Raw genomic sequence first — 20,335 nt, forward strand, 5'->3', positions numbered from 1 at the left:
CCTGTGTCTGAACCGACTGGGTGTTAAATTCTTCCAGATTTCTGGCTCCATGTTGCAACTCCAACAGGACAGAAACAGGTTTACGGCGGTTGGCAGGGGAGCAAGAGCAGGGTCCGTCTGGGCACCTTCTGCATCTAGAATTTCCACTCGGTGGATGGAAAGACTGTCAGCGCCAGGTCTGTGGGCTTTGCGCCTGGCGGGGTTTGTTGTGGTCCCAGCTCGGAGCCCCGGGCTTCTGCCTTTCACATTTCCCACCCTAGAGGGCAAAAGTTAGCTTTTCTTTCTCAAAACACAGCAGGGAGTGAGAACAAGCTGAGTTTTGAAGGTCAGGCCTTGCAGTGTTTTCTCTGTTAGTATAAACCCAGAAGTTGTGCTCATAAGGAATTCATTTGGTGGGATATTGGGAAACTGGAGCGCATTCCAGTTTCTGGGGCCTGCGGTATGAGGTTTCAGAGATACGCAGGAGGACAGAGCTGGACGGGAGACGGGAGACCCAAATCCTTAATTTTACACAGGGAAACTGAGGCAGAGAGACGCTTAGAGACATGAGGGCTAGAAAGTTGGACTGGAAGGAACTGTCCCGAACAGAGCTGAATGGATCTCTCAGAACCACAGGGGTTGGGGATTGTGGCAACTTGTAACTACTGGTATTACTTATTGCTTAGGAAGATGACCACAGGACCGCATGGGGCCGTGGGAGACATTCTTCATTAAGTGTTGATAAGTCAATAGTTTTAAAGATAGAGAACTTCAGGAAACTAACGGGATCCATTCCAGGATAAAGGTGCTCTTCATTTCCGCCAGCCACAATAAACAATGTTTTCATTCTTGTGTTCTGAGCTGATGAGCAATACAGGGGGATCTCTCATGGGATCCCACAAGGACTTGCTCTCTGTAGAGTTCTTGGTGAAGCTTCAGCCTCTGGGCAGGTGCCTTTCAGCCTGTTGAACTGGAAGAGCTCAAATCCAAGTAGGGTGTGAGGCAGACGGTGACCTTGAAATTCACATCATTTTAGACCTTGTGCTTTTGGACCCAGGAAACCTGCTCCTGGATATTGTGTGTGTGTGTGTGTGTGTGTGTGTGTGTGTGTGTGTGTGTGTGCCTGTGCATGCACAAGCAGGAAAGAAAGATTGGTGGCAGTCCTCCTGTCTTCAGGATAGAGGAGAAGCCCAAAGAGTATGTGTTGGGGTTGGATAAAATCGTTCCATGAAGCACTGGGTGTTGTGCAAAAAGAATGAATACTGTTACGCTGAAAAAATAAATAAAATGGATCTCATGAAAAAAAACAAAAAAAAACGTTCCATGATAGAACCTGACATTTTGATCTGGCTGCTCTCATAAAGCCATTTTTATGCCAAAGACCCTTTTACCTGGTCTTAAAGAGAACGCTCTACAATTTCAACTTCCTATATCTCTCAAGTACTATGCAAGGCAAGTGCCCCAGTACCGTCTCCGAGCCCCCCTTCACACCTTGCTCCATGCCTTACTCCATCCCTCCATCGGTATGTTTGCTGTGCCATGAATGGCCTGGTCAAAATTGGCTTTTACAGGATGGCTTTATTTCTGTGGTACTTTATAACTATATATGCTTCACTTAGAAAAGTTGCCTCCTTCCAGTAGAAATTGCCTGGTTCCCTAGAGAAGGGAGTGGGATGATGTAGTCATATCATCCCACTGCTGGCAGGATAGGAAGCTCTCTTCCCTCTTCGTCTCAGGGGCTCCGTCTGGTAGGGGCCTTGTATCTCTTGCTGTGCGACAAATTACCCCAAGACTCAGTTGGAACAAACGTCTATTATCTCGCAGTTTCTGCCAGTCAAGAATCCAAGTGTAACGTAACTGCGTCATGGTCTCTCCATGAGGGTGCAGTCATGGCTTTGGCTGGGGCTGTGGTCCCATCTGAAAGCTTAACTGGGGGAGGGTCTGCTTCCATTCTCACTCACATGGTTATGGGCTGTTGGCCACGAGGCTTCCCCATAGGGCAGCTTGTAATATGGCAGCTGGCTTCTCTCAGAATGAACAAGAGAGAGCACGAGAGAGAACATGCTCGAGATAGAAGCCACAGTTTTTTTTAAGTTAACCTCTGAAGTGACATTCCGCCATTTTTCCATCTTCTATTTGTTGGAAGGGAGTCTCTAGATGTAGCCCATACTCAAGGAGAGGGATTTCCTTAGGATGTGAATACCAGCAGGGGCTCACTGGGGCCATCTTGGAGGCTGCCTACCACAGGCCTTTGGGTCCAGTTGCTGCTGAGTCTGTTCAGCCTGTGGGCCTTGTCTCCCCACTAGTTCTGATAAGTCAGTGGCTGTGAGGGGTTAGGGGTGAGGAGCTTTGTGTTTATTCTCACTGCTCCTGAGAGGTTCGTACCCTCTTGTAATAGTCTTATTGGGGACTTCTCAGGGGCAAATGATTCCAAACTTCCAAACCAGATACACTTAAACTCCATTCTTCCGTCTGATCGTACCCTTTCTCCAGGGACAGCAGACAAGCCCAAGACAGCCCTCTCTCGGTGGTCTTGGTCACTCAAGAATAGAGCTTCACAACCCAGCAGCTTTCGCTAGAGTTCATCTCGTGCTCACCTTGGATTCCAGTGTTTTTTGGTATTCTTGTTACCAAAATGAGCCCTGGTCATAAACCAGAGAATGAAATTTATACCATTAGTTCAGGGTTCATTGTCTTCAACAGGAAAGCAGACTCAGAAAGATCTTTTTGGGTCATGAAATGCTTTTGCCTGAATTAATTGTGTTACCCTAAACATGAACGGGACAGGACATTTCTCATCCTGGATCTGGGAAAACTGAGGTTCAGAAAGATTAAGTAACTTGCTCAAGACTGGACATACAGAAATGAAGCTGGATTTTTCAAACCAGTTCTCCCGACTCCAATTCTGTGCTCCACCCCGTGTCCCTTTTAAAGTTGTTTGCATACCTGAGTCTCCAGATTATTCCTACTGGGAATCTGGTGAGACTTCTTGGCCCAGTTTTCTCATTAAGCCATTCTAGCCCAGGGCTGCAGTGACCTGAGAAGAGAAATAGAACCCATCTGGGACAGGGGATGTCAAAGCTGAAGTTTGCATGGTAGACATGGCTGGTGATATGGGAGAGTTAACACAGTGTTTGTGTATGCATGTGTGTACGTGTGTGTATGTGTGTGTGTACTCTATGGGTGTTCTACTCGGGGTTATGTGTGTATGAGTGCATGTGAACACAGATGTCTCAGACCTGCCTGGGCTCAGAGATGATCTCTAGAGGGTGTCATTTTGGGGAGTGGATGGTGTAAGAAGGGCTGTCGGGACCTGAAAGTTGGGATGGGATGGGTGACATGTGGGGACAGCAGGATGGTATTGGAGGGTGCCCTGAGCTCATCCTCTGACCTCTCACTGCTCCAGTCTCTTCCCTGATCTTCAGCTTGGTTGTCCATTTTGAAGGAGACACATTTGGTTAATTTCTCCAGCCTGAAAACGGAACCACATTGCTTTGGCATTGAGGAAAATATCACAGTCCTGCCTTCATGATGATGACCACAACCCAACCAGTAGGATCTTACCATGGGCCTAGGTCATGTGCCCAGGGCTTTATCTGAATTATCTTATGGCAAAAAGCCTCATGGCCATCCAAGTGTAGTTACTGCCCCTCTTGTAGAGATGAGCACGCAGAGATCAGGAGGTTGAGGTATCTTATTTCTGGTCACACAGCTAAGCAGCCGCTGGACTGCCCTGAGCTCATGTTCTTCATTCTATCTCGTACTTTGCTGGAACAATTGTCTACTACACAGCCTTGCCTTTTTAGGAACTGTGGCTAATTCTCTTATCAGTTGCCCTCTTGAGATGTTGATGTACACAATGATGTCACAGAAACACAACAAGAACAACAAGGAGAGAGCATGTCCTGTGGTGCTGCACGTGGGTGGACCTCAAAGTCCAGGCCTTCATTGGGCAGAGGATGTCCACACAACACACTCCATGAGGGGCCTGTTCCCGGATCTTAAAAGCATTTGACGCATCCCTCCTCCATGCCAAGGAGACACATTACAGCCCCCATTGCTTAATTGAGTTTCTGACTCAACAGAAACTCCTTTTGTCAGAACTTCAAAATTTCCTGGCATGTTTCCCACACATATTTTCGATGTGGACAGCAATGATGTGTCATTGTATACTACGTGTGTATATTTGTGCCTAGAAAGATTCATTTGAGACTAGTAACTAAATATTTCTCCCCAATTTCAGGAGACCCCTCCCTCCTTGACCTCTGGGGGATTGGCAGTTGCTATTTTCTCTTTCAACTGTAGGTAACGGTTTTCTATACACTCAACTGCCCACTTCCCCCAAAACTATGCATATTAGTTACAATATAATATGTTTTACAAGTTTACCTTTCTCATTCTATTTTTCTCAGAAACTTAGTTAAATGAACTGCACCAGAGACTTGCAAGAACTTCCAGATGGGAGAAGGAAGGACAAGAAGAGATCAGAAAAAGGTAGGCAAGTCTGGCCTTAGAACTTGACCATAGTTAGTCTTCAAAGTAGGTGACGTGTGGTCTGGGAGTTGATTGGAAATTAAAGATCTTACTTCTGCGCTTTAAGAAACACAATGTAGGAAGGGAGGAATATCCAGCTAAGTAACAGACAGTGAAACAAATGTCCCTGGTAGTTGAAATACAAGAGGGTGCAGGGCTGACCAGCCTCCCAAGGGAAATGTCACTGGACCAGCCCCTGGAAGGGAGACCAGTGGGGTGAGGGAGGTATTGGGAGGAGCATGCATCTAATTTATAATCATTCTGAGGAAAGAAAACATGTCCGTGAAAAGGCAGTTACATCCAGAATCACAGGTGGAAGATACCCCAGCTATGGCATCGGGTATAGGTGAGACCTGACCATGTCTGGTGGGAGCAGAGGGGACAGAACACGTGCTGGACCAGATAGGAATGCACAGGCACGTTGAGAGGGAAAGCAGAGTAGGGCTTGAGTTGGAATTGGATACATTTAGGTCCTGTGGACTTTTCATATTAGTAAGGTTTCACTTAGCTTCTTCAGGAGACTGGAATCCTGGATGGTTGTGGCTCCAAGTGTTGCTCCTTCTGGGCACTTCCCATACAGTTTCTCATTTAATCTTTATCAAAATCCTGCGAGGGAGACGTATCATTCCCATTTTATAGATGGGGAAACCCTAAGGCTCTGAGAGAGGGGAGATGATTGCCCACTTGGAAGCAGTAAGTGATGGTGCTAGGACTTGAACCCAGGCCTTTCCGTGAACCATAATCTGTTTGTCATATTTATCAGGGTGATGTCCCACCTTTGCCAATCAACCTTCTTTAGTAGTAGCTCTAGTCAGGTCATTTAGTCCGTGGTTCCCTTTGTGCCCCCTGCATGGGTGGGTAGCTGCCTGATGTTTGGATTTCCAAAAATTCATAGAAATTACAGAGGTAATTTTTGTGGCATTTGCAGGAACATTCATTTATCTAATGATTTTAATCCAAGTGCCTGAGGACAGGGAATGTGATGAATGAGATCCCTGCTCTTATGGAACCAATCTGCTAGCTGGTTAAGAGAAAGTAAACAGATAAACAAATCATAGGATATATATCAGTTAGGGATGGTGTTATTCACAGAACTAAAATAGGAGATTTGGTAGTGATCAGTGGCTACTCTAGATTGTCATGGAAGGCCTTGAAGAATCCACATTTAGGCTGGATCCTGACTTGTAAGAAGGAAAAACCCATGTGGAACTCAGAAAAAAGTGCATCCCAGGCAGAGGCTGGAGAAGGACGCTAACATGGGAACAAGCTTGGTGGGTTTGAGAGGAGGAGGAAGGCCAGTGTGGCTCTGCAGGGAGTGGTGGGGGAGTGAAACTGGTGAAGGCCAGAAGGGTAGGTGGGGGCTAGATCAAGGAGAACTTTGTAGGCCAAGGTAAGGAATTTGCATTGTACCTCAGAAGGCATGCAGAGCCATTGGGGGTATTGCACGTGGAATGATTTAATCTGACTTATATTTAAAAATGATCCCTCTGGGTCTTCTTTGGAGAAGGAATTGTAAGGGCATAAGAGTGGAAGCAGGGAGACCAGTGCTCTGGTATCCAGTAGTCCAGTGAATAGATGTTGATGTCTTGGACTAGGGTGGAGATGTAAAGAAGTTACATTATGGCAGAGTGTGAATGGGGAGAAGATAATGAACTGGATGTACTAAGTGAAGAATCAAGAGAAATCAAAGACAACCTTGACATTTTTGACTTGGGTGATTTGGTGAATGATGGAAGACTGGAGAGGAACATTTTAGGGAATAAGGCGGAGAGTTGTGCTTGAACCATGAGGAGTTGAGGTCCTATTAGACATACAAATGACAACGTAGAGTTGGCAGTTAGATATATATGTTTGGTCTTTGGGGAAGGGGTCAGGTTAGTGGTAGGATTTGGCAAATTGATGAGCTTCAAGGCCACAGAACTCCCTGATGTCATCCTGGGGACAAGTGGAGATACAAAAAGGGAAGTAGCCCAGAAAACATCAGCGGAATCTGAAAATGAGGGTGACAAGTGAAATGGGAGGAAAACAGGTCTGTATGATGTCACAGAAGCCAAGTAGGAAGATGTTTCAAGGACACAAGGGTGGGCAACTATTACCCATAACCATTGCATTTTGGAAGACAAGAGGAGGAGGAGTCTGGAGAGATGTTTTTGATAAGAATGTGGACATTTTATCCATTGTAATGGGAGGGAAGGCAGCGTGCATGCATCATTCATGAGATGGTGAAGAGACCACTGTTGATAACAGGGTGATCATGGTGCAAAGAAGCCAGTGTGCCAGAAACTGAAGTTGCCAGCAGCTGAAGGACAGAAGTTGGCAACAACCAGGTGGTATGGGGTGGTATGGTCTGATAGGGTGAGCTTCAAAGGAGAAGGGAGGAAAATGGTTTAAGAATGGCAGGGGGAAGTAAGGAAGATGAATACCATCCTCCAGGTCCTGAAACTTGTGGGTCTGCAGGGGAAAAGCAGCCCTCCCTCAAGAGAAGAGAGGGCATGTCCTTTGGTGATGATCCAACAAAGCATTTGTTGCAGAAAAGTCCCAGGGATGTATAAGGGTGGGCGTATCTCCACATTTCAGCTTCTTGTCCTCAGCTTTTCAGATTTTGAGCACAGTTTTATCAGTTTACTTAAGTTTCCAAATAAATCCAACACCTCTTGATCCCTGACAATTTTCTTCATATAATGTTGTAAATGCTATTTATAACAGGGTCATGTTTGCCTTCTGCCAAGAACACAGGGGAAGGACAGATTTTCTCCCTGGGAGGGTTAGGAAAGATTTCTCTGAGTGGTTGAGTTATGCTCTGGGTTTTGGGGGACATGCAGCTCCCCAAAGTGGGGAGTGAGAAGAAGGCTCAGGGCAAAGGCAGTGGTACATGTCTAGGGCTTGGCCAGTGTGGGGGAATGAGTCGAGTGCACATGTGTCTCTATGTTTGTGTGCAGCGGAGAATCATAGTGTTAGGAGCCTGGATTGGAGGCTTTTCTGGGACCGAATTTTAAGGAAGGGGCATTCTTGGAAATAGTAAATATTTTTTGAACAGAAGTGTGACACCATCAGAACCTCCTCAGTTGTTTTTCTCTCATTAGAATGTTGTGCCTGGAGTAGTGCCTGAATAAGCCCTCAGTAAATATTTGTGGAATGGATGAATGAATATATTTATAAATGATAATTCTTGTGGCCACCATATGGAGGATAAGCAAGAGGGAAAAAGAATAGGGGTGGGAAGACATTTAGAGAACAGAGCCTGGATTCAGGGTGTGAGAAGTAGGAGGAGTTGAGTTTCTACATTGAGTGTCAGGAAGGATGGTGATGTCATTGACAGATACCAGGCATGGAGATGGAGGAGATGTTTGTGGAAATATGGATGTAATAGCAGATACTGACTTAGTTTCAAACAGACGAAAGACAAAACACTTAGAGAGACGTGTTTAATATGCTGTTAGAAATAAGAATCTATTCTCAGAAGAGAGATGGGTTCTAGGAACATGTTTTGGTTAACTATCAAGGTCCTAGTGGTACAAAGTGGTAGAGTGATATGGTTTTGGGTAAGTGATTTTGACCACACTCAATGGAAAATGATTAATAATTCAGGCTGCCAATATAATAACTTATAATGGGACATACACCTGAGTAATTTGATATGTCAATTTTCAGAAGATTGCTGCGTCAACAAGAGCAAAAGGGACCACTTTCATCAACCTATATAACCAGGGAAGCCCCCCTTTTCTATTCAGTCACTTTTTGGAGAACAAATATGGATGTTTCCAAGTTCCTGGCACCCTTTCCTTTTGCACATTGCTGGAGGAAACTTGTAAACTTTGGAAAGATCTTTTTCATACTTCCTTGCTTTCTCACTAGAAAATATGGCACACAATTTGACAATTTCTTGATGACTCAGGGACCTTGTCAAGAATATATATGAACTCAGTTGGGAGCGATATTGCTGGGATGGTTTCATTACTGCTGGAGGGTGGAGTGGGGAGTTGGAATTGGTGGCCCCTTCACTAAAAGGCTCATGCTCTTTGTCCTTTTATGGGGAATTGGCTTGCTTTTTGAGGTTCTTTGGTTCCTTCCACAGTCACCCAATGTCTTGACAGTTGGCTGGAATATTTTGTACCTTCTTTGTTTGGAGTCGGTGTTGACTGGCTTTCACTTGGCTCCACACTTTGAGCTCCAGGCACCATACCTGGAAAATTAAGAGTATTTTTCATTGATCTCATTGCTAGCTCCTTGATCACACATACATTTAAAGCACTGCAGCTTGTAGGCGGCTTCTGGGGGGCAACTTCCCTGAGCACGGCTGGTCTTGTCCCCAGGGAGCTGATTCTTTTTAACTTCTCTCCTGACCCTTCCAGATGGGGTGATGGGGCAGAGGGAGGAGTTTAGCTACAGTTCTTCTCCCTGAAGTCTGCCTCATTTTGGCACGGGGAGCCATCACTCACAGATTTTGTATCACTTTCTGACCTCATCATGATGGGTTGTGCTCCAGTGAACGACAAACCTAGGAGATGGTAGGACCCCTAGAGACTATGGCCACATATGTCCCAATTGCTCTTTGTCCATGAAGACAGGGGAGCAGGGAGGATACAAATCACCTCTCAGCAATGAGAGGAGAGTGGTTTTGGCAGTACTGAGATCTTTGGGAGACTAAAAACCAGCAGCCAACATTTCCTGAGCACCTTGCTATATACAGGTTTATAAACAACAGAAGGACACCAATGAATTCTCCATTTTAGAAGACACTGCCATCACTTACAGCAACTAAAATTGGAACACCTTAAAATCCCCAAATGCAGGCATGATTCATAATAGGTCATTCACTCGATGTATTACTAAGCAGCCTCTAAAATAACCATGAGGACTTTAAGAACATGAGAAAATACAATCCTTTTAAAAATTAAAAAAAAATTTTTATTAACATATAATGTATTATTAGCCTCAGGGGTACGAGTGTATTATGGTCAATCAGAGAAAGACAACTATCATATGATCTCCCTGATATGAGGAAGTGGAGATGCAACATGGGGGGCTTGGGGGGTAGGAAAAGAATAAATGAAACAAGATGGGATTGGGAGGGAGACAAACCATAAGTGACTCTTAATCTCACAAAACAAACTGAGGGTTGCCAGGGGGAGGGGATAGGGAGAGGGTGGTGGGGTTATGGACATTGGGGAGGGTATGTGCTATGGTGAGTGCTGTGAAATGTGTAAACCTGGCGATTCACAGACCTGTACCCCTGGGGCTAATAATACATTATATGTTAATAAAATAAAATAAAATAACAAAAAAGATATAAAAAGACTTGTACCCCTGGAGCTAATAATACATGATATGTTAATAAAAAATAAAATTAGATTAAAAATAAATAAATAAATAAATAAGATAAAAAAAAAAAGGTCTCATGATTTTTCTCCCTCCCGATCCCATCTTGTTTCATTTGAGAAAATACAAACTTAATGTTAGGACAAAAATGATGGTTTAGAAGGATGTGTACACCCTGTGGCCATCACCACATAAGCCAAGAATGAGAGCACTTAGATAAATGTTGTGTATTGGCAAACAGGGATCATGAAATTAAAAAAATATTTTCCAAACTTTCTATAGTGCTGGTGTATAATTTCTGTTACGAGGCCACATGTAAATAAAAACAGCAGGATGCAACTGGCCATCACTCACAGGACACACGCCTTGAATTGCTTTTCTAAGAAAGGTGATGATTTGTTCTGATTCCTCCCCACAATCTGCCAGTGCACGAGGGGGCTGGCCGCATGCAGGAAAGAGTATGGGACTATGCTAATCAGCTAGAACTATCTTAGCACAGCATTGAAATTAGCCTCCACCAGTAAGAGTGCTGAGTACCCATCTTCAAAGCTCTCCTTCCTTGGCCTCGGTCCCAAACATCACCTCTTCCTTTTGCTTCATTTCCATTTTGTGAGTTGTTTTGGGACCAAGGTTGTTGCTGAGTATGGACAAGGGGATCTGGGACAAAGCACAGTCAGTCTCTCAGTTTTCAGGAGGACAATTTGTTGGGATTGTGGTTCAGGTAGGGACAACTCAACCCCCGGACATTTGAGAATTTTGATTTAATTATAATTGATATTGTCTGTGACCCAAGGGCTGGGTGCAAGCCACGGGCGATGAGTGGATTTTCTTACATGCTGGCACGAACTGGGGTAACTGTGTGATGCTACGGACATACTGTCAATAGGCTGATGGAACAATTGAATCCTAGAGAAGGCAGCTACTTTAGTGTTTTGCTTCAAGGCCAAGTCTCAAATGCAACTCACCTTCTTCAAAACAAACGCTGGCCTGGGTTCCTAGTGCTCTGAGCCTTTCAAAAGGGGGTGGTCTGGCCCATTGATGGAGGCCAGTCCTGGGAAATGCCTGCCTGTTTCCCCCATGTGTTATGTAGGTTCACAATGCTCCATTGTTCCCATGAAGCAGGACTTCCTTTCTCTGATTGATTAAACATCGCGGGGCCCACAGTTTCATAGTCCCATGGCTCATGAGCCAGCTGCCAGGCAAAGGGAGGGTCTCTGCGCACAAATTGCTGACAGCCTTTCATATTTGGTTTCCTGAATAGGAAATTATAAAACTATTTCTTGCTGCCTGTTTTTCCACATCTGTCCTACCTGTCTAGCTTATCCAGGCACAGGTGTCCCCAGAATGTCCATGAAAGGAAAGGTTGAAAATCTCTCCTCGGATTATGCCTATTTGGCTTGTTCCAGAAATTTGATGTTAAGATTTGGAAAGTGAGCTACAGATAACATGCCCGCATGTGCTTTGTGCCTAATGGGTCTTCATGTCACATCTCAAGATGGAAATTTTAATATTTATGACTGAGTAGGCCTTGGGTTAAATATAAAACTCAGATCCGTAGCTCTACCGGATAGGTATACAATGGCCTGTGATTCTTCCTGTAGTGAATTTGTAAAGTGTTCCTTCAGCCAGCTCAGCACTGTAGTTCATATGCAGAAAGGATACCATTTGGAAATAGCCTCTATGATCTGCAAACTGGAAGAAGAAGGTGGACCCTGAGCACACCACTCAACATTTGAAAACACTGAGGCAGGCATTTAAACCATGCCCGCCGACCATCATTTCCCCTGTCTTTCAAGACTCAGCACAAACACATCTTCTCTTCTCAAATCTGTTTTTGGACATCTCTCCCCACCCACAAACTAGGAAGCTTGTGGTCTGTCCTCTTCAAGGGGCTGTGAGTTCCTGGAACCAAGGCTATGCCTGATTCTGCTTTGTGTCTCCAGCCCTCACCGTGGTACCTGGTACGTGGGGACGCTCAGTAACCCTCTGCAGAGTGCCTCCTGGGACTTGCCTTGACCTCTGCACAGAGACGTCTCTGTTTTTGTTTTTTTTTCTTGAGGATGAAGAAGACTGGTGAAGGATTATTCTTGTTTGATTTGTTATTGGCAGAGAAAACAGATCTGCCTTGTAAGCCTTTGACATTGGGGAGAAATGACCCCAAAGCAAGGGGTGAACGTGGAGAATTCTTAAGGTGTTTTGGGTGAGCACAACCCGCACACATTAAAGGTGTAGTGCTTGGAACTCGGTGTTGAATGAATGCCTGTGTGAATGAACTGATATCGCTTGGCCATAGGTACTTGGACTTGATTTCCGCTCTGTCTCTCTCAAGGCACACGCATAATTGTTAGAGAAAATATGTAGAGGACAGATGCATTTTCCAGAAGCAGTGTATCCCTGTACCACCCACCATAAATGGTGAGTCAGTAATGCCAGGTCTGTGTGTTAGAAGTTGGGCAATTCTGATCAGACTCCCACCTCCCCACCCCAGATGGACTCAGAGAGAGTTGCTTCCCCCAGAGAGAGGCATGGTCTATATCAGAACAGGCTGACAACTACCAATTAGGCTGTCCATCAGGTACAACTTAACAGAGTGCAGTAATGGGCTTGTTTCTTCTCTCCTTGGAGTTTGGAGTGTATGTGTTTGGGGAGGGGTAGAGATGAGGATAGGAAGTGGGCATATTGTTGCATATAGAGAGGGGGAGACTAGCTTGCCTTTCCCCACTCTCACTCTCCTCTCTTAACAGTTCTAGGTTTCCCTATGTACCCCACCATCAGTGTCCTTAAAGACACATCAAACCATTACAATGTGTGTAGCCCCCTAGAGCTGAGCAGGTAGAGGTAAGACTATGACAAGGGTTTCCATAACATCCGTGGGAGGGGCAGGGTAGTGAGATGGAGAGAGTCATGATGAGGCAGGGTTAATAGGAAGCTTGTTGGATGGGCACTGGATTTCCCTGGAATGCAGGAGGTCAGAGCATGCATTTGGCCTATAAGAGGGGGGCTTTCTGTGTCTCCTGGGGAGGCCACTTGGGATGGACACGAACACATCAACCGCAAACTGTACCAAGTTGATTTCTGCCCAGGAACAGTTCTGCTGATTTTAGAGATAAACCTTCCAAGATGCTAATAGCTTAAGTGGCAACTTCCTCTTCAGCCAAAATAAATGAAGAGCAGCCAGAGGGCAGAAAAGGAAACAGAGGGCAGGGGAGGATATGCGAGGTGTGGGGGTAGATAGCAGGCAGAGGTGGAACAACAGCCCACATCAGTTTCCTGTTTGGGAAATTGTTCTCCTTCTGGGGTCAGACACGACTCTTGGGTACGGCTCAAGGAGAAGGGTGGGAGATGAGAGGTAAGCAAGATGAGATGCCTGCAGAGAGGAGATAGGCTGAAACGAGGAAAGAAGTCTAGTTTCCAACAGAGCACAAGGCCCTCACGTTGGCTTGTTCTTGGTGTGGACTCCTTTGCAGGACCGAGTTTCTGAGGCTGATTTCAGAGGAAGTGAGTCATGAAAGATCTGGCTATACCTTGAGCAAGTTCATCCTTCCATCCTTTTATGTTATCACTGTGTCTGATGCTCAGAGTTCCAAAACAAGGATGCAGAAGGACATTGCTTTAGAATCCACACAAATGTTTACTGATTACTAGTTCCATGATATGCTCTAGGGATCGGATGGATGGGTGGATGGATGAGGTCCTGGTCAAATGAGATGAGGGGATATTGCATAGCGATGTCCCTTTTGGAAGGTAAAAGAACAAGGTAGCTCATTACAGGCTCTGAGAAGTCCTGCGCAAAAGGAATTTATTGAACAGATCATTCTTCAAACTTCCCTGACTGAGGCATGCCTGCTCTGTCCCCTGGATTAAACAATCTACGTAGCCTTACAGGGTGACTCTATTTCCCCACTCTATAAGTAACACCAATTAACGTCTTGAGAGATTCTTGCACTCTATGGGACATGGTTTAAGAATTACTAGATGAAGGTAATGCTTTGCCCATCATGAGCGAGCAAATAGCATCACTTCCACAGTATTGGTGGGCTAGAAAGTCTGAGTGGGGTTGACTTGTGTCAATGCACTCATCCATCAGTCCTGCCTGGAATCCACAAAATCCCTTTGCAAGATGGTTTCCTGAGATAAGGATGCAGCTTGTGGCCACAGACAGAGGGTGAGATTAGCGTTGGATGAGAATGCTCTCCACAGCCAGTTTTCTTAGCTCAGTACTTAAAGGCTCTGGCTGTCCTTTGATCCAAGTAAATTCTGGTTTTGGCAGGTGGTTGTGGAAATGCACTATGGTCCTTTTAAATGTTTAAAGGCCGCTGACATTTAGTACTATGTATATATTTATACATATATATCCAAGGATCCTTCAACGAAAGTATGTCTTAAAATTGCAAAAGGACTGAATGATCTCCCAAACCTGTTTCCTATTTCTAAGTAATGAATACCCTATAAATCGCCAGTGTTTCTTGATTTGGTTCCTAGAACAGTGGTTCCCAACTTTGCTGCACATTAGAACCACGCTTTTCAATTCTGACGGCTGTATTTCATTCCATTTCAACTAAATCACAGCGCTGCAGGTGGGAACCAGACATATGAATTTTTAAAAGATCCCCGGCAATTCCAATATGCGGTAAAGTTGGAGGGCTGCTGGTTTAGAAGCACTTTAGTTTCTGGACAGTTTATTATAACAGCCATAACCTCTGTGAGAGAAACAGAGCAGAGAGATAATGGAGGTCCCAAGACATTAAGGAACACGATCAGGGTCACAAATCTGAGACAGATTCTAGGTAAGTGTCACTCCTTTGAATTTATTTAAGCCAAGTGCGGCATATCAGATGAGGTTCTGGAAATGGTGGGACAAGAGATGGGTTGGGGTGGGAAGGGCTGGGCTTGAAAACCCAGTGGACTGAACATAAGCCTTTGTGCCTGTAGGAGAAACAAGAAACCCACTTCAATGTTATGCCTCCTGCCCCTCCCATCAATGCTGTTTCTGTCTGTAGACTGCTGGTTTGCATTTCATTTACAGGGAGACAAAAATGGAACCTTTGTGCCAGAGTTGAAGGAAATTATAAAAGCCCACAGCTTGTCTTCAGACTTAATGTCAACTATTTGTCTCCTTTATTTTCAAACAAACAAGTCCTCCCCATGTGTTCTGAGGCCATCTCAAACATTCCCTGCCTTGGGTCTGTAGTTGCCTGGTTCCTGCATCACCAGGTATAGCAAAAACCTACCATTCTGTAGAATTGTTTATGAGCCACAGAAGACTATTGTAGGGGGTCCCGTGAGATATGATGAGAGACTTTGGGCGAGATGTTGGGTTATATGAATGCACGTGGGCATTGGAACAAATGGTTTGCTAAGAACTGAGCCTCTTTGAGGCTTTGGGGTTTATTAGTTAGAAACTTAGATGCAAGGATAAAAGGTCTTATCCAAACTCTCAAAATATCATGAATTCAAAACATTTCCCCATCATCTGGCACGATGGATGAATCCTATCGTACACTTCCAAAAGTTCTGCTGCATGGTAGATAAGTCAAGAAATCTCTTCCACTGGAGGTGAACAGGCTGCTGGGTGAGCACTGGGGGTGACAATCTCTTCATTACTGGGAACTTGGGGCGAGTGGTCTGCAATCCTGAGATCCATGGTGGGGCTTAGAGGGAGATGTAGGACTTTCTTTTTTTGTTGCTCATTATTACCTGAGGCTGTAGGCTAGAGGTCCACGTGAACATTATTCTTCTCCAACCTCAGAAAAATGATACTGTGCGTTCTCCTAAAAATGTGTTGTCATGAAAGATTGCCACTAAGACAGAATAGTAGGGACTGCATAAGGCCTGGATCTGAGCAGGTTTGACCAAAAGTAACTTTTTTTTTTTAAAAGAGTATGATTAAATGTTTAGGATGCGCTATCCTTTGTTTAGTGTGTTATAATAAAATGCTGACATTGGGAATAACTTACTTTAGAAATATAGTGGAATTTAAGGTTAGCCATGTCAGTAACATACTTCCTTGGTTAGGAGGAAAAAAAATAGGTGGAGAACCTGGGAATTTGCTTATCTCAGGGGAATGTTTCACACACCAGCAAGTTTCACACATCCCTGCAGATGCTGCAGCGGAAAGAAACGCATGGGATCGTTATTCAGTTAAAGCAGCGTTACTCAGTGTGTGGTCCTCAGACCAGCAGCCTCCCCTGGGAGCTTCTTGGAAATGTACATTCCCAGGTCTCCCTAGCAGATCTACTGAGTCAGAATCACAGGGTGGGCGGGCCCTGGTGTCTGCTTGGACAAGCTCTCCAGGCAATGCTAGTGTTCACTAAAGTTTGAGAAGCACTGCTCTAGACTGGAGGTTCTCCAAGTGTGATCTCCTGACCCACAGCACCAGCATCACCTGGGAACTAAGGAAAAACCATCTGAGACTTTTTTCACTGGACATTCACAGGTGTTGGTAGAAACACTCCATGGCATTTCAAATGTTCAAGGTTCACAGAGATGGCCAGACAGGACTTACAAAATAATGAATGCTTGGCTAAAAATTCCCAGATGCACATTTTCCTGTCTTAGAACTGGAAAGGACCTACAGAGACCTCTTGGACCTGATTCTTATCACTAGGGGTTAATAATAAAACCTCACAGACGGCCAGCATTTCCCTCCCCACTAACGGTTTAGAACATTGATTGTCGAATCAGGAGCTCTGGAGGTGGGGCTCTGCACCCTGTGGGTTTTTTTTTTTTCTTTTTAAAGATTTTATTTATTTATTTGACACACAGAGAGAGAGAGATCACAAGTAGGCAGAGAAGCAGGCAAGAGGCAGGCAGAGAGAGAGGGGGAAGGAGGCTCCCCATTGAGCAGAGAGTCCGACGCGGGGCTCCATCCCAGGACCCTGAGATCATGACCTGAGCCAAAGGCAGAGGCTTACCCCACTGAGCCACCCCAGCACCCCCGCACCCTGTGTTTTAACAAGCCCTTTAGACAGATGCATCCCACAGTTTGAGAACCACTAGACCGCACTTCCCCTCAAACTGCCCATAGGTGTGACCACCTTCCTCGCAATGCTGGCTGAGAAGTGCAGCCAGAAGACAGAAACTTGGCCCAGTAATATGACCATGTTTGGATGCTGGTAGAGAAAATGGTGTTTACTTTGACCTCTTGTGTGGAGCCCACGTAGCTCCGTGGAAAGTGCGTCCTCTTCTCTCAGTTCACTCTGTGCTAGCCCTGGCTAACGAGTGTTATTTTTCCTAAGGTCTTTGGGCCTTCGATGTGAAGAACTCTTTAGTGATGGAGGTGATCGATGCACGAAAGATAAGGACAGAAGAAGGTAGGGCTTGGGACGTTAGCAATGGGAGCTCCTGCTGCGAGCTGAGAGCTAAAGCTGAGAGATCTGGGGTGGGGAGGCATCGAGGTGGGGCTCAGCGTGGCCACTCTCATTACGCAGGTAGAAAGTATGCCGCTTGCCGGTGGGGGTGGGGCATGAAGGAGGACTTGTTGCTCATTTTGTTCCAGACAGATACAGTTTCACCTCTGCCAGATACAAGCAAATGCCTCAACCTGCAAGATACTTTGTATTTTTTAAAAACTTTGTTTTTAAGTAATCTCCATGGACCCAACATGGGGCTTGAACTCACAACCCCTAGACCAAGAGTCACGTGCATCCTCTACTGACTGAGCTATCCAGGCACCCGAGATCTCGGCATTTTGCGTTTGCTTGGAGGAGACGAAGATGAACCATCAAGTCTGCATTTGGAAGCTTCGATGTGCATTTTTTTTTTTTCTTTTAGTGAGAGGTGATGTCACACATCTTGCCTTAGGCAGAATAATAGACAACTTTTGCAGGGAGATGAAGACTTTCGCAACACATTCTTTACTGACAGATCTGTCCCTAGATGAGCTCCAGCTCCTGAATGTCCACAGGCAGCCTGGGAATAAACTGTATGATCTGTATTTTCTCTGACTTTGCCCAGTGATAGTGTTTTTCACTGAATTTAGGTTGAAGATGGCAAGATCAACCTTTTAACTTCCTTGCCTCCCAAACCCCTATTCAAATGATCAAAGTAATGCACCCTTTGAGAAAACAAGGAATATAGCACCATCAGGAGAGAAATCACAAGGCATTTCTGCTAGACAGAGTGAAGTTGCAGAGGGACGAGGGAGGGAATGACCTGCCCATGATTTGGTATCTACAAAGGAAGAGGCTTGTTAAACTCATAAATAGAATTTTCTAAGAAAGCCTCCCTACCCCAAATACCCAAAACTTCTGGCCATCACTATAGTGAAAAGCTTATAGATTTCTGAGCCTGTTAGATTTGAGTTCAAACCCACCGTTCACTAGTTATGCAAGCTAGTCGGCCTCGATCTCATCCTCAGTTAACTGGGGGATTACACAAAATAGTACAGGAGAGGAGACATAGCCAAAACGTTCATAGTTATTTACTGATTATTATGTGCCAGGTACTGTGCGAAAAGCTTTACATTTCCTTGAACCCACAAAAGGCTCTGTGAAATTGATTATATTCTAACCATGATTTTGCACCGAAAGCAACTAAGGTTTAAAAGGGCTAACGGGTTCCTCAGATTCACAGGGATTGCATGGGTAGAGAAGGAATTTGGGCTCAACCAGTCTAATGGCAGAGCCCATGTTTTCAGGCTCTAAGCTGAACCGTTCCAAGCCCTTAAAACATATTGCTTTTTTAAATCCTTACAGTGGCCTCTTGGTAACCACTTTTGTTGGTGGAAAAGAAATAGAAGTCCAGAGTGTAAACAGTTTAATATTATACAAAGGTCTGAAGCCAAGCCGGCTGGACTCCCAAGTTCCCCACCCTTTACCACCATGCTGTTTTTTAATTGATATACCCCCATGGAATGTCATTCAATCTCCCATCTTTGGCTTTGATTTTATTCTCACTGAATACAAGGGGTGTAAGGCCAATTATACATGATGGGGAAAAGTTCAAACCTGGTCCCGCTGCTGGATTATTGTAGGCAAGCTCCTCTAAATCTCCTGTCTTTCTCTTTGCTGGTAGAACTCACAGAGAACATCGGGCTTCCCTCCTGTGTGCTTGAGAAACACAGCCCCTGGCCAGCCTATGTGACATATATGTCCCCGATGGTGAAGAGACTCATCGAGAAAAGCAAAGCTAGAGATCTGGAATGCGCACAGGCACTCGAGGAAAGCCAACGGACATCGAGGCAGAACAAGCTGGCCAGCATCACGCAGCTGAAAAGGAAAAAGTCCTCTAAGGGCCCTGGAAACTTGGTGTTGAAGGACATGAGGTCAGAGACCATGCTGTCAGTGTGGAGCTCCTACTCCGTACCGGCCACAGGTCCCTCCACTATGCCAGAGCCAAGGCACTTCCATACGGATTCCAGAGAAAATCCCACTGCAAACTATAACAAGATCATCTTCTCTCGAAAACCCATGATGAGGCTGCTTCCGTACAGCTCCCTTCTAGTCAGCAAAGAGAAACATTCCAGTGTTTAGCAGGGAGTCCCTGCAGTCATCCCTCCAGTCATCCCTCCACCACGATCCTACAGTAATTAAGCTCCATGTGCAGCAAATTTCCCTATGCCCTTTAAATGTGAACTTGTCCCTGCTTGTGCAGAGGTTGGCTGAGATAAACCAGATCTGAATGTGGGCCGTGGGTGGGCAGGTACAGCCCCTCCAGCATCACAGTCAGATGGGCTTGGGAAACCCCACGCCCCAGTTCCTGCCATACATGCTCAGAACCTAACTGAGGATGAATGAGTTCCAGTCCAGGCAGGACAGAGAAACCATACCAGAGGTAATCCAATAGAATTATTAACCAGGTAACTGGAAAGGTGGGACGAGAGCCCAAGGGTATTAGTGCAGGTAGCCACCTGCAAGGAAGCAGGTTTCCCAAGGCTGGGGGAGCAAAGGCAAGATATTGGACTTATTAAAAGTTAGGCACTTGGGGAGTAGGCATGTGGGCTCAATCTCAGATTTTTGAGACTGGGCAGGGTAGGGGATACTCCTCAGTGGGTTCTGGTGTCCTTGAGCTTGGAGGAAATTTCCAGCAGGGAGGGTATCTCAGTCTCTGTGGAGGGGGAGCTCTTGGGCTGAGTTTGATTCTGCGATGGTTGAGAAAACCAAAAACTGGACTCAAATGCTTCTGGAAGGAATTGACCCTGCCCGAGAGAACAAGAAGTGTTGCCAGTGGAAACAGACAGGGAGAGGAAGCCAGCAGAGGGGTAAACAGGAAGCAAACCAGGAGAGAATTCCTTCCTCCCCTTCCAGTCTCAAAGCTCCCCCTCACTGCCCCATACCCCCTGATAGGGTATGAGCCTATACCTATCAGGAGCCTATCAGGGAGGAAAGCAGGAATGTGGTTTGTAGAATCCTGAATGCCAACATCTCAGCATTGGAGGAAAGGATAGACTGGAAGCCAGGAATACATCAGCTTCAAAACTAGCACGCTGGTGTTCTGAGTGAGCCCACCTTGCTCCACCAGGCACCTGAACTTGGAATTGAGATGTTTACTCCTTGGTGGGTTT

The 20,335-nt window shown here is 45.4% G+C and overlaps 1 protein-coding gene across 1 annotated transcript; it reads left to right on the plus strand.

The window, feature by feature from the left end:
• The first annotated feature begins 37 nt into the window (after positions 1-37).
• CDRT4 (CMT1A duplicated region transcript 4) lies at positions 38-19,304 on the plus strand. Its single transcript, XM_045984906.1, has 4 exons — positions 38-176; positions 4,392-4,473; positions 17,070-17,144; positions 18,847-19,304. Exons 2-4 carry the CDS (start codon positions 4,404-4,406, stop codon positions 19,302-19,304), a joined length of 603 nt encoding a protein of 200 aa, XP_045840862.1. The 5' UTR covers positions 38-176; positions 4,392-4,403.
• Positions 19,305-20,335: the final 1,031 nt, after the last annotated feature.

Source organism: Meles meles, chromosome 18 (assembly GCF_922984935.1).
Source record: "Meles meles chromosome 18, mMelMel3.1 paternal haplotype, whole genome shotgun sequence".
Lineage (NCBI taxonomy): Eukaryota > Metazoa > Chordata > Mammalia > Carnivora > Mustelidae > Meles > Meles meles.